At 34.0% G+C, this 13,508-nt stretch overlaps 1 protein-coding gene across 4 annotated transcripts; it reads left to right on the plus strand.

Moving 5' to 3' along the window:
- Positions 1–709: 709 nt before the first annotated feature.
- On the plus strand, positions 710–11,771 carry LOC25485518 (serine/threonine-protein kinase prpf4B). Of its 4 annotated transcripts, XR_003007532.2 has the most exons (15): positions 710–1,160; positions 2,065–3,311; positions 3,393–3,565; positions 4,241–4,401; positions 4,508–4,576; positions 4,961–5,033; positions 5,580–5,736; positions 5,830–6,121; positions 6,233–6,347; positions 6,446–6,609; positions 6,829–6,903; positions 7,021–7,427; positions 7,739–7,801; positions 8,318–8,367; positions 8,474–11,771. XR_003007532.2 is itself a non-coding variant. In XM_024771864.2 (12 exons), exons 1-12 carry the CDS (start codon positions 891–893, stop codon positions 7,207–7,209), a joined length of 2,985 nt encoding a protein of 994 aa, XP_024627632.1. In that variant the 5' UTR covers positions 710–890; the 3' UTR covers positions 7,210–7,535. The 4 variants fall into 4 exon arrangements, 1 of the variants encoding a protein (XP_024627632.1); XR_003007531.2 differs by having other exon boundaries at positions 7,739–8,367; XR_003007538.2 differs by having other exon boundaries at positions 3,396–3,565; positions 7,739–8,367.
- Positions 11,772–13,508: the final 1,737 nt, after the last annotated feature.

Below are 13,508 nucleotides of genomic sequence, written 5' to 3' on the forward strand. Positions count from 1 at the left end.
TTCTCATACTTTCACAATTTTTTATTATGTTTCTTTTTCCAAAGATCTTCATTGTCTCTCATTGTCATATGTCAAGTTATTTTTATTTTCTTGCTTTTCGGATTCACAATCTTCTTATCACTGTTCATCACTTCTGAGTGTCGTTAATCATTGTTCGTGTTAATTTTTTTTTGTGTTGTATAAACATTAGTTTTGAACATTCACTTCAAACATTTATTTTTATACTGTTTACACGATAATAAGCAATATTTACATCATGGATCGACATATCCTTGATACACCTACTCGACCTTTATCATATAACGTCCATTTGCCTATGTGCAAGACATATGACCCTACAATTGAGATAAAACAAGTCATATAAGGCTACGAATATTATGCAATGTGCATGCCATACTCGAAGAAAGATAACAAAATACAATATGCACGACGCATCGTTAACGTTCTCGACAATATTTTGTGAAAGGAGAAAAATCTATTAATTAAAACAACGTTGATGATTGTTTTACAATCATCATCGCGGGGATTCTATCTTAATATTCAAGGTTACATATTAAGCTATCGCCACTTACCACTTAGTTAACATCTAAGTAAATTTTGTTATTGTTTTTTATACACAAAAGTCACTTTGTTATTGTTATTAAAACCCCAATACAATGTACTCATTGACACGCTTGCAAGGCACGTGGGATTAAAGTTAGATATACGTAGGTCAAGTTTTCTGAATCTAAAATCTAATCCATCCAATACAGAACGAACTTGCGTGCGTGCCATAACTAACCGTTCGCTGTTTGTTCTATCGTATCGACTTTATTATTATCGTATTAATTCAACCAACTAACCACAAAAACCTAAACAAACCCTAACCCTAATTTTCTATCCAACCAACCATGCCCACCGATTCTCGACGCAAGCATCGCCGATCACCTTCTCCCGATGACCACGACAAATCCTCCAAACGTCACAAACACCGCCACCGTCACCGCCACCACATCAGCAAAAAACGCGGCGAAGAAGAGATTCAATTCGATGCTGAAACCGTTGATTCGGTGAAGATCAATCATCTTCCTGTTGATGACGTAGAGGAGGGAGAGATTCTTGATGACCTGCCTTTCGAGGTCAAAGATGATCCAGATCTTCGATCTAATGACAAAAATCCGGTATGATACGATCCAATTGAATTGGTTTATGTATTTATTAGTATTATTTTTTGTTTAATTTCAATTTTCCGCAATGCTACATGTGATTTCTGTTTTGGTTGCTGAGAAAGAACGAAGAGGACGGGAAATAGAATTCAATAAACCATAGTCGCTAAACAATTACTCAATTTTCTATCTAATCCCTAAACTATGTAAATATAATAAATTCTCCATAAACAATACAAAATTCGTCAATTTAGTATCTGAAGTGTATACAAATTTGTCAAATTTCTTCTTCAATTATTTGTCAACTTAGTCCCTGGCATTTCATCTTAATAGCAGAGACTAAATTGGCGGGTTTTATATATTTTAGAAACTATTTATTATATTTACAATTTTCAGGGATTAAATTGAAGTTTGAGCAATAGTTTATGGACTAAATTGGTGTTTTACTCGTCATAGAGTTCATCAAATTCAAAGAAGTTTTTGCTCTTCTACTTGTTTTTTTTTTTTTTTTTTTTTGCTGTAAATTTTTTATTTATGTCACAGAATTAAGTGTTTCAGTCTATCTCACCTCTTCTCAGTGACCAAACAGAACACAGTGATTCCTTTTTTCTGGATTGTATAATGATTTTTTTATTCGTGAGAGCTTGTTGTTAGAGTACCCTGTCAGTGTTTCATAGATATGTAAGAACCTGGTTGCACTACACAAACATGACATGAAAGAAATCTCTCTAGGCGTTTCAGTGAAGACTGGGGGCTTACAGTTAATTTGTAAGAGCTGGTTTTGTGTTTTGTAAATTTATTTTTGCATATATTATGGATTGATTTAAATGCATTGTTTATTTTGTTTATTTTATTCAGCTCTAACTTGAGTATTGTTATCTTTAACATCTGCACTTAATTAATTCTTTATGGTGGGCAGGGACTTCCCGCTAAAAATTCAGAAACTGAACATGAGGACATCAGCAATGACAGATTTATTAATCATACTTCTGATGAAGAAGATGGGAAACTGCGTCAGAGCTGCCACATTGATACTCGAATTAATGACGATGATGATTCTCCATACAACTCAAGAGCTGAAACTCAAACTAGGAGGGATGTTCGAGCTGGTACTGATGCTCTGGGCAATGGGCATCTGGGTGTTAAGTCTTCCAAAGGGGATAAGTGGAAGAATTGGGAGTTTGGTCATTTTAGAGGAAATGAGAAACTTAAAGGTGACAATGATGACGACACACTGGAGGCTAATAGAAGGGAAGTAAATCCCCACAGGAATTCCTCTGAAAGTGGAGAAGAAAAACACAGAATGTCAGCGAATTCTCCTTTGCATGATGGACACAGAAGTCGATCAAGATCAATTGGTCATACAAGGGATAGGTCTCGTTCTCGTAGTGTAGTAGAAGAGCATGCTCGTCCCAAGAACAGGCACTCTGTGGAACAAGGATCCCTTTATTATACCAGTAGACACAAGACTGACTATGACCTTGATGAGGAAACAGTGAGAGCAGGAAGAAGGGAGCATCGTCACGGCAGTAAGGATCTGATGGAAGATGATAGACGAGAACACAGTTCTAGGTATCATAGTCGGGAGGCCCGGGATAAGAACAGGAACAAGGATATGGATAAGGATAGGGGTCGGGACAGAGATGTGGATAGAGACTTGCATAGGGAAAAGAAGCGAGAGGAAACAAGCAGGAATAAGGAGGTTGATTGGGTGCATAGAAGGGAAAAAGAACGTGGAAGGAGTCATGACAGGCATAGAAGGGACATGGTAAAAGATAGGAGCAGGGAAAGGGATGAGGGTAGGGATAGGAGAAGAGAAATGGAAAGAGATAGGAGCAGGGACGCAGTTTATGAGAGGGATAGTAGAAGGGAAACTGAAAGAGATATGAGCAGGGACAGAACAAGGGGTGGTGAGAGAGATAGAGACTGGAAGAGTGAATGGGATTATAGGAACCGGGAAAGGGATATCAATAAGGAGAGACGAGATGACAGATATCGGCACAACGATGAAGACACTCCTAATGGTAAGGATAAGCATATGCATCGCGAGGATGATAATGACATCGGAGATAGATATAAAAAACATTCAAGACATGAAGAAAATGGATACCATGCAGATAGAAAGAGAAACTATACCATGGAAGAGGATGGAAGGAAACTTAAAGGGTAAATTTCATTTTTACTATAAAACTTTGTTCTGGAATATCATACTTGTTTTGTTTTGATTCTGATGTATATTGATTGCAGCAGCGAGGTTGAACAAGATGATGTAGATGAGGATACATTGGAATTACCTGATCAGGAAGAGGAAGATCTGATCAGAATCAAAGAGGAGAGTAGAAGAAGAAGAGAAGCAATAATGGAGAAATACAAGAAGCAGAGTCAGCAAATACAGCAAGCAGCTGAAAATGAAGGAAAAGGTATTTTCTTCTGCTTTTTTTTATAGGTCTGAGTGAGGCAGATAGTATTAGTTACAGTACTTCTGATCATAATTTATATTTCATTAATTTCTGCATTTATCATAAGTATTGTCTTGATTTTCACATTGGCTTTTAGACTATGATTTCATATTTCAGACCATGTATCAGTTTACATGAAGGTGCATATGTGGCTTATAATATTTTTTGACCCCATAGGTTACCCGTAAAATATGATCTCTGCTATTAGAGCCATGCTATGCCTTCTGCTCTTCTTAATGGAGGTGGTCTTGCTTTTTCAAAAGACCGTCACATCATCACATGCTAGATTGGGCTAATTTAATTTTTTCTCTACTACTATTTATAGTATGTTTGGTCTGTGTTTAAAGTAGGAAAGTTCAGTGTGTTTATATATATTTAAAGTTAATTACAGCTGGACTAGAGAAATTTGGCATTGTTATTTTAGTCTTCACTATTATCCATTCTTTGTAACTCAAGTAAATTGCATTTTTAGAGTTGCATGATGTGTTCTCATGACACTAAATTTTGAAACTACATAGAAACATTGAGCATTGAATGAAATATATATACATTAAGGTGTTTACCAGTCTTTGATTTTTTGCCCTTATTATCGTTATATTTGAGATTTTCTCTAATGTTGTAATACACTATTATTAGACAAGGACATGGAGATTCACACTGACATTTCTAAAGCAATTGATGGCAAGAGTGATGATGTGGAACCATCATTTTCTGTTGGGAAATCTCCACCTGAAAATGTGGATGTTGGCTCAGAGAAGGTACCTGGTGCTGGTGGCCTAGGGGAGGGTACTCCAAAGGTTTGTCCTAAATTAGTTTTATATTTTAAGATAATAGTACTAAATCAGATGCAATTTTTCATATTTATATCTATTGGATTTTGAAGTTCATTCATAACTCTTGCAGAGTGAGAGGTCAGCTGACAAGTATTGTGATGATATATTTGGTGAGACACCAACTGGAGTTCGGAAATCGGTAAGTATTTGGTTTAACTTTTCAAATTTTGTAGCAAACAATGACATCGTTCTGATTATAGATGGATTATCTTTCTTGAATTATAATCTAGGAAGTCTGTCTTCTGTATTTTTCCCCATTTAAGTTTTCTCTTCCGCCTTCTCCATTAAACATGCTCTGGTATATATTTTACAGCCTTCCGCCCCCAAGATAAGTAGCCTTTATTGTAGTAGACGACTTTTCCTTACGGGCTCTTATCACTTATTGCAGTTATTTTCATTCATTATTAATGTTCATTTTTCTGCATTCTTTTATGCTTGACTAAAGTTGTTAAACCAATTGTATATTTTGTCAATTTGGTGCTATATTTTCTTGTTGTATTAACATTTTATATCTTCTATTCAGGGAAAGGAAGATGGGCTACTGATTGAGAGGGCCGGCCTGCATGACAATTGGGATGATGCAGAGGGCTATTACAGTAAGTAATTCATTTGACTATAGCTAGCCGTCTTGATCATTCTCTTTTGATTATTGAGTTGTGACTCCAGAGAGCCTATTAGTTTTTTGTGCCACGTGTTTGTAAGAAACTTAATTTTCTGGGTAACTTTAATTGTTTTTGTGCACACTGCGTTGACATGGTTTTTCCATCAAAATAGTTATGGTGTAGTTTTGATGTTTTTGGAAGGAATAATTTCAAAACATAATTGTTGATATTTAAATACCCTTAACAAGCATTTTAAGTTGGTACCGTTGTCAAAAAAAAAAAAAAAAGTTACCAAAATGATGCTGTTTGATACTATAGACCCTAAGTTCAATGATCTGACAATTAGTTCGCTTACAAATCTTCAGTAACTTTTCTGACGCATTTCCTGTGGATCTGCTACCACAACCTGTCAATATGATGTGAGAAATCTTTGGGGAAATCATTTTCCTGTTGAAACTGTTGGTCAGTTATTATGTCTAATATCCCTGGCTATATCTGTTTTCCCGTTTCATGGGTTTATATTCTTATATTTCAATGCAGGCTATCGTTTTGGTGAAATACTTGATGGCCGATATGAAGTTACTGCTGCACATGGGAAGGGTGTCTTTTCAACAGTTGTACGAGCTAGGAATCTAAAAGCTGGTAATGGTGAGCCAGATGAAGTAGCAATAAAAATTATCCGCAATAACGACACTATGTGAGTGGTTTTTTCCCTGGGTATCCTTAGTTAATCCTTTTCACTTTTGGGTAGTGTCTTTTTACTTATTGTTACATCTCTTATGTGGAATAGGTACAAGGCTGGTTTGGATGAATTGGTCATTTTGAAGAAATTAGTAGGTGCAGATCCGGATGATAAACGTCATTGTGTTCGTTTCCTTTCAAGCTTTAAGTACAGAAATCATCTATGTTTAGTTTTTGAATCTCTAAATATGAATCTGCGTGAGGTTTTAAAGAAGTTCGGTCGCAATATTGGCCTTAGGCTAACTGCTGTGAGGACATATGCAAAACAGCTTTTTATTGCACTGAAGCATCTCCGTAACTGTGGTGTTCTGCACTGTGATATAAAGCCTGATAATATGTTGGTATGTCTAGAATGCTATTTTGTGTTAAGATTGTTTCTTTTGTTAGTTTTTTTCCTTTATTAAATGAAATAGTCATTATCTAACTTTTATTTCAATTTCCTTTTCTGTTAGGTGAACGAGGCTAAAAATGTTTTGAAGCTTTGTGACTTTGGTAATGCCATGTTTGCTGGTAAAAATGAAGTGACACCATATCTTGTGAGTCGCTTTTATCGTGCTCCTGAAATAAGTAAGTACTGTTCATTATACTTTTTATTGCATTACTTCCAACTACTTTTTCTTAGTTACTTATTGTTACTATCTGGGCTCTTGAATCTTTCTTTGCAGTTCTTGGCTTGCAGTATGATCATCCATTGGATATTTGGTCTGTAGGCTGTTGTTTGTATGAACTGTACACAGGGAAGGTTCTATTTCCAGGGCTCACAAACAATGACATGCTGCGGCTTCACATGGAATTGAAGGGCCCTTTTCCAAAAAAGATGCTCCGTAAGGTAAAGATATACTGTTTGGTCTTATGGATGATTTTAATACTTGCTCCACCAAAAAAATTACTAATATTTGATACTAGCTTGCATTTGTCCTGTCATTTTTTGACTGTTGCTATTTAAATTTTTTAACTATTCTTTTATATGATCTGCACCTTCAATTGAAATTTTGGTTTGAACGAAGTGTTTCTATTTATATCATCTTGTTTATGTTACTCCTGGCAGGGAGCGTTTACTGGACAGCATTATGACCAAGACTTAAGTTTTCATGCCACTGACGAGGATCCTGTAACAAAAAAGGTGAGCTAGACTTATGATGGTGTTTTTAAGGATTACATTATGATTGTGTTTTTAATTATTACGTTGTCAAATGAATGTTTTTTTAGTCTGAATAATGTTTGTAATATTATTTCGTAGACCATAAAGCGGATGATTCTTAACATAAAGCCGAAAGATATTGGAACAATCGTTGCTGGCTCTTCTGGGGAAGACCCAAAAATGTTGGCCAATTTTAAAGATATTCTAGATAAAATTTTCGTCTTGGATCCGGACAAGCGGTTGACAGTCTCACAAGCATTGAACCACCCATTCATCACTGGCAAGTGACCAATGTTGCAAAACTTGACTCCTGAAATGATATTCACTGATATTTGTACATATTTATCCAATTGGTATTAAGGTTCTAATGATATGGTACTATTTATCTTCTCTGTACGGCCCAAGGAGTGTCATCGCAGTTGTCGGCCTGTTGAAGTTAAAAAGTGTGATGTCCCTAAAGGCGGACACTTAACTGGCGGTTCTCAGTGGAATGTACTGTTTCTATTGTAAGACAACTTGCCGATGGCAGTTTTTCTTTCTGCAGATGTATTTGTATTTGAAACACTGCTCATGCAATTAAATCCATGGAAACTATACTATGAGTTCAGTTTTTTTTTTTTTTTTTTGTTCAAGATAGACCTGTTTATTCTTTTATCTGCTCCTTTTTTTTTTTTTTTTTTTCACACTACTTTTCTTAATAATCTTTGCATTGGTTATGCTCAGATTTTCGTTAATTGTCACTATTTATGCAATGCATATTTCTTTACCATTTCATGTAACTTGAGTTCTGGAGAGTCTAATTGAATTTCTCATTCAGGAGACATCACGGGTTTCAGGCTTCCCTCCCATGCTTAGATGCATAAAAGGAACCCAGGAGAAGGTATCTTGGTTTGTTTATTAGGAGATTAAATTCGCTGTTTTAGAATGAATTATAATTTCCATTAAAATTTGTTATCAATGCCTATACAATAGCTACTTGTGTGATGGAAATATATTATGATGAGCTTGAATGTGCTCTCCTTTGAGCTTGTTGGTGCTATCTGAGAACATGCGAGCTCATCAATTCTGTGTGTTTTAACTAGGTTCATAAGATAGGAGTAGTGGTTAGTGTTGAACCTGCATTTTCATCCAGGTGCAGGTTCCAGTACTACGCAAATGCCTAATGGCCACTGTTTTGATGAAAAGTCAGTATTAGTGAAAGAATTAACAAGACCTGTGTTTTCTACACTTCTTTCTTTTGCCTTGGTCACTTATTGAGTTGGACATATAGATCAATTTATTTAGTTGTACTTAGCATCTCTTTCCTTTTGATGTCTTGTTATTATTTTCTAAAGTTTGCCTTTACGTATCCTAATGGATTAATGTTGCATTTTATCCATGGCGGGTCATTCTGGAGGCATTTCTACGGGATGTTTGGCCGTGTTCTTGAAGCATATTCATATCTCGGTAAGCAATTCAATTTTGTTTTATTGGGCTCGTGGTAGCATGTGTTAAGATTGATACTGCTTTTATTTGATGATATTTTGATGGTTTTCATGTCTTATCTTTTTAGGTAATGTATCATACTCCTGCAGTTTCTGTAAGTATATTGAAATCCATTTCCTTTCTCATTTTTGTCAGTATTAATGCCTTTGATGGTCCACGGCATCCAGTTTCCTACGATGATATCGTAATACAGAGTTATCATTTCTGTTTGTGGATGGATGTTTTGCGAATTTGCAACTACATCCATAGTTTCTTACAGTGTTTTCAATGATCGATCTGACCCTTCTTCCTACTATAGTATATGATCTAGAAATTTAGAAATATACGAGTTAAAGTCATGTGTTTGTGCGCGTAGGCATTTAGAAATTTACGAGGTGTTGGTTGCCCTAGTCCAGAAAAACTTTTGGATTTAATCACAAGTCCATTGTTCATCGGCGGAGGGTGACTAAGTGAGCCAACTCCTTCGGTACCTTTTATGGCCTTGCCATCATGATTGAATAGTGCATGTCAATGAATACCTATTTTTTTATTTTACCTTCAAGGATGAAAAAAAAAAACAGCTTTAATTTTTTATAGTGTTGCATATGCCTTGGTTGTATATCTTGATATGCAGTCTTGGGTGTGGATGCGTTACACAACTCAAATTTTATATAGTCTAGAAGTAGTGAGGATGGAGGAAAGAACATGGTTATTTGATGATGGGCCGTTAGACGTAGATACAACAACCTTGTAACCACTTGGTTATTTGTAGCAAATGAATTTCTTCCCTAAATGTCGATATACAATTAACCTTCTATCAACTTCTATTTCGTTTCCCCTCTTCTCTCTAGGTTACGATACACATTCTTTCACCGTTGATTCCACCTTGGTCCTAACATTATCACCTGCTGGAGCTGCAACCTTGTCCCCAAGGTTGAATTTTAGCAACTGGTTTTTAATAGTGGTGGCATCCTCCTAAGTAGCAATAGGAAACAACTAAAAGAGAGAATTGTTGGACATACTTAATGCAAGAATCTCAACATATATTCCCGACATGATGCCGGAAAACAGTTACAAGAAAATGCTAAGAACCAATTCTACTAATCCCCTAATCAGTGTGCAGAACTAGATTAGTAGAGTGGTTGCTGTTGGCTTGTTTAGAAACGTCAAAGCCTGTCCTTCCAAGTCACGTCAAGAAGAAAGAGATCTTTTATGCTGTTTTTCTTCCTGATTTGAGTTTATTGTTGTAGGTAATTAATGTGGATCCCCAGGGTTCCAATTTCAGTAGGTAACAAATGATGCAAGACTAATATTTAAAGGTGAGCGTTTTCCGTAGATAATGAAATTTGAAGGAAGTAATGGTGAAATGACTCAAAGTGCCGTAATGGATGTGGCCCCCTTGAGTTTCCTCTTAGAATTGTCTGACCTTTTCCATTCACCTACTCCGTCTATCTCCGAGTCCCGGCATAATTCACTACGTACGGTGCTGTAAGTGCTATTTTTGGAAACGTTATAATTTTGATATTCCCTTGGGTCATATTATGGGGGTGTTTAGACTAAATGAGGTGTAGCCGTCATGTAAGCTTTCTAAATTTTGATCTTACAACACCGTACGTAGTGATTGGATTATAGAATCAATCAGATTGAGTGAAAGACAATGTTTAAATTTTCTTCATGCTATAGGTTAGTTTTAGAAAATCTACATCTCGACTTTGTTAAATTGTGTGATGTGGTTCTGTCCGGTGCATGTTCTGGAAATTCACTCGAGTTAACCTAGTGAAATAGTCAGGTTGTTTAGTTTTAAACCTCAAGATATTTCTGAACACACCCAATGGTTTTAGCAAGAGCTTTCTAGCTTTTTAGCATGAATTGTTCAATGCATGCAGAACATTCCAATTTATAGAAGAATTGATTGATGCATTTTTCTGAGGTTTGAATAAAAGAATATTCGTTATCTCTGTAATAAATGTTAAAATAATTTCTAATGCTAACAAACCATCAGAATGATTTCAAATCATACCAATGTCTAACATCTATTTATGAAACAAGAAGGTATGTTTTTAAAACAATATTTATTAGACTGGGGCCTTTGGATTTCATGGTATAGTATGAAGTTTTACTTTACTAAATAAAAAAATTACCATGCATTATTCTGCATTCTTTATGGTTTTTATCGAATAAAATGCTGCTAAAAAATCTCCCATATATTCAAATTTTTTAAAAAACTTATTTTCAGGGGTATCCTAAAGTGACCAGATTTATAAAGTAAAACCACTTCTATGATATTTATATTTACTTTTTTTTTTTTCCATGTTAGAACATAATCTTGTCATCCTGATTAATATTTTACAGATTCTTGTTTTTCTCCTAAACCATATTTCCTTTAAATAGTAATTTTTTATGAAAATAAGTGTAATCAATGCATTGAAAATTAAAATATTTGATTTTTTTATAAAATTTCTTTTAGAATACTTAAATAGAGGGCTTGGAGGTGTACTTGTGAATAAGACCCTTTAATTATATTTCATTTATTTATTGGTTCTTTTGTGGATGCTTATTATAGAAAGACAGTCGTACAAATGTATTTGATGTCAAGTTCACGCATCTTTGTCATACAACAAGCCATGATGTTGTTACTCGCTTCTGTACACTGGCAAAGATGAACAAGAACACCACGAAAGTACCCCAATCTTTCTTGGATCCTTAAAACCAATTTACAGCACGCCACAACACAACAATTGAAATGTTTTTTTACCAACACTTGACTACTATTTTGTTGGATTTTAATGAAGGGGCACCAAGAACATTGAGATTACTAACCTGGACTAAATTCATTTCAGCTTCATTCACTTGCTTTCTACGATGTAAATATTGTCACTTTACCTTCAATTATATGCATTTGGACACCACTAATAAACAATAATCCGACTGATAATAATTTTGCAAGTGTTTTAGAAAAGTCTAGACATTGTAATCTTTACCAACCTTTGCTGGGCGGTTAACTACTTAACGGCATTGAACTTCATGATAAGAAAGTCTAGACATGATGTCCTCATTTTCAATGAAACTATTTTTGTTCCCCATAGATGAAGACCGTTGTACAATTAACAAAGGTTGTGTCTTGCCACTTGGACTAAAATTGTCTGTTGATTTGATTTTACTCTTCCCTTTGTACTTATTGTAATGTAATGGAAAGACATCAATAGTACAGTCGTCACTCTTTTCATTTTCTTTTCCTTTTCCTTTAGTTGAGAAATCATGAAATGTGACAAATGGTATAGTATAAATTCCTTTAGTTGAGAAATCTTTGACGGAAAAGAAATATTGTATGATACTTATATGGATTATTGGTGAAAAAAACTGTATCCACTGGCACTTGTTTGGAAGATTCCGTCACCTGTTTGGGATCCGTTGATAAGTAGATGACTAAACTTTTTTAAATATAGATTAGTTTTTCAAGTTCAATCAATTTGTCAAAAACAAAAGTTCAATAATAATAACCTAGAACTAAATATCTTTAGTTAAATTTATGATTAAAATGATTTTGACAAATATTCCTTGTTAAATTTATGAGTAAAATTCTTTGTTATACAAAATGATATTGACAAATATTCCTTTTTGTTTAAGAACAATGTTATGCATGGAAATCTGTAAATATTCGCGAGTATATCAAATGTTGTAGATTATCCGCTTAACCGATACTCAAGACAATTATGAAGCAGATACATATATAATAGGGTTAAATATGTTTTTGATTTCAATTTTTCTTCAAAAAAAAAAAAAGTTTTTGGTTTCTATAAATATATCAATTTTTTGTTTTTGCCACTCTAAATTTTTTTTTCATAAACTTTTAGTCCCCAAATGTTTTCCATCACCACTTTTGGTCTCTCCTTTGAAGTAAACTCATATGTAGAATTCATATTTTGAATAAAATTTTGCTGAAAAAAATTATATTATACAAGAATTCTTCCCAATTTTTTTTTTTTTAACAAATAAGAATCTCTCCCATAAAAGGTAGATTTGATCAACAAAACATGAATTAAATATGAATTGCATAATTTTATTAAAAAAGTACAAAAACTAACTTAAAAGTAGGGACCAGAAGTAATGATCGAAAATTTTATATAGACTAAAAAATTTCAAAGAAAAATTTAGAAGGAATGAAACAAAAAGTTGTTATATTTATAGGAACAAGAACATATTTAATTATTCAACAGAGCAGACATGATTATCATACTATATCATGCAGTTTGTCCCGTGAGCTTAGCTCAGTTGGTAAGTACAATATATATTTTATTTTATTTTTCACGAGGACCATCTTCTACATAAAACCTTGGTTTTTTTTTGTTATGCCATTTCTCTACCTCGTTAGCTCTCATATTATTTTGATTTTATTTTTATTACTACTTCTGTCCCTTATTATAGAACCCTTTTAGAAAAAATATGGGTTTTAAGAAAGTTGATTATTGTGTTAAATTTGTTGACAAATGATATATTTTTTTTCTGTTTGTCCTTCTAATAATTGAAATCACAATTCATTATTTTTCTATATTAATATCTCGTTACTACTTGAATAATGCACCAAATTAAGGCCATGGCACAAAAATTGGAACGTGAATTTAGAAATTTTTTTTTTTTTTTTCCATAAAAATTTGGAATCACTCTTTTTTTCCCAAAATTTAAATTTTGAAGGTTCCAAACTTAAAATTTTTAGGAATTATTTGCAAATTTCTGAAGCCATTTTTTTAAGAACAAGGAGCATGAAACAAGAGTATATGTAATATAGAAAACTAAACATATTCTTCATGAAAAATTATAGGAAGCCATGGATTTAAACATAGATTTAAACATCCCTTTTAATCCTTGTGTTCACGATGATAACATAAATCAGTTGTCAGACCTCAACTTGTCTGTTAATGTTGAAGACACTTCACTATCAAAAGATGATTCTAACTTTGAATTACACCATGACGATCATTATAAAGGCAGCTTCAAAGAATGGTGCATGAATGAGAGTTACTACTCTTTTGTTTTCCCACGTAAATTTATCGTTGTTCTTTTATCAAAGGAAAAAAGAATTTATTGCTTTTCAAAAAATATGTAGAGTAAATAAGGATAATTTT

Source organism: Medicago truncatula, chromosome 1, assembly GCF_003473485.1.
Source record: "Medicago truncatula cultivar Jemalong A17 chromosome 1, MtrunA17r5.0-ANR, whole genome shotgun sequence".
Taxonomy (NCBI): Eukaryota; Viridiplantae; Streptophyta; class Magnoliopsida; order Fabales; family Fabaceae; genus Medicago; species Medicago truncatula.

Bases quoted from the DNA above. Each gene is read 5' to 3' on its own strand.
- LOC25485518 (XM_024771864.2), top strand. From the start codon at position 891: ATGCCCACCGATTCTCGACGCAAGCATCGCCGATCACCTTCTCCCGAT. The intron at 1,161-2,064 runs GTATGATACGAT...TATGGTGGGCAG, and splicing joins GATCTAATGACAAAAATCCG to GGACTTCCCGCTAAAAATTC. The intron at 3,312-3,392 runs GTAAATTTCATT...TATTGATTGCAG, and splicing joins GATGGAAGGAAACTTAAAGG to CAGCGAGGTTGAACAAGATG.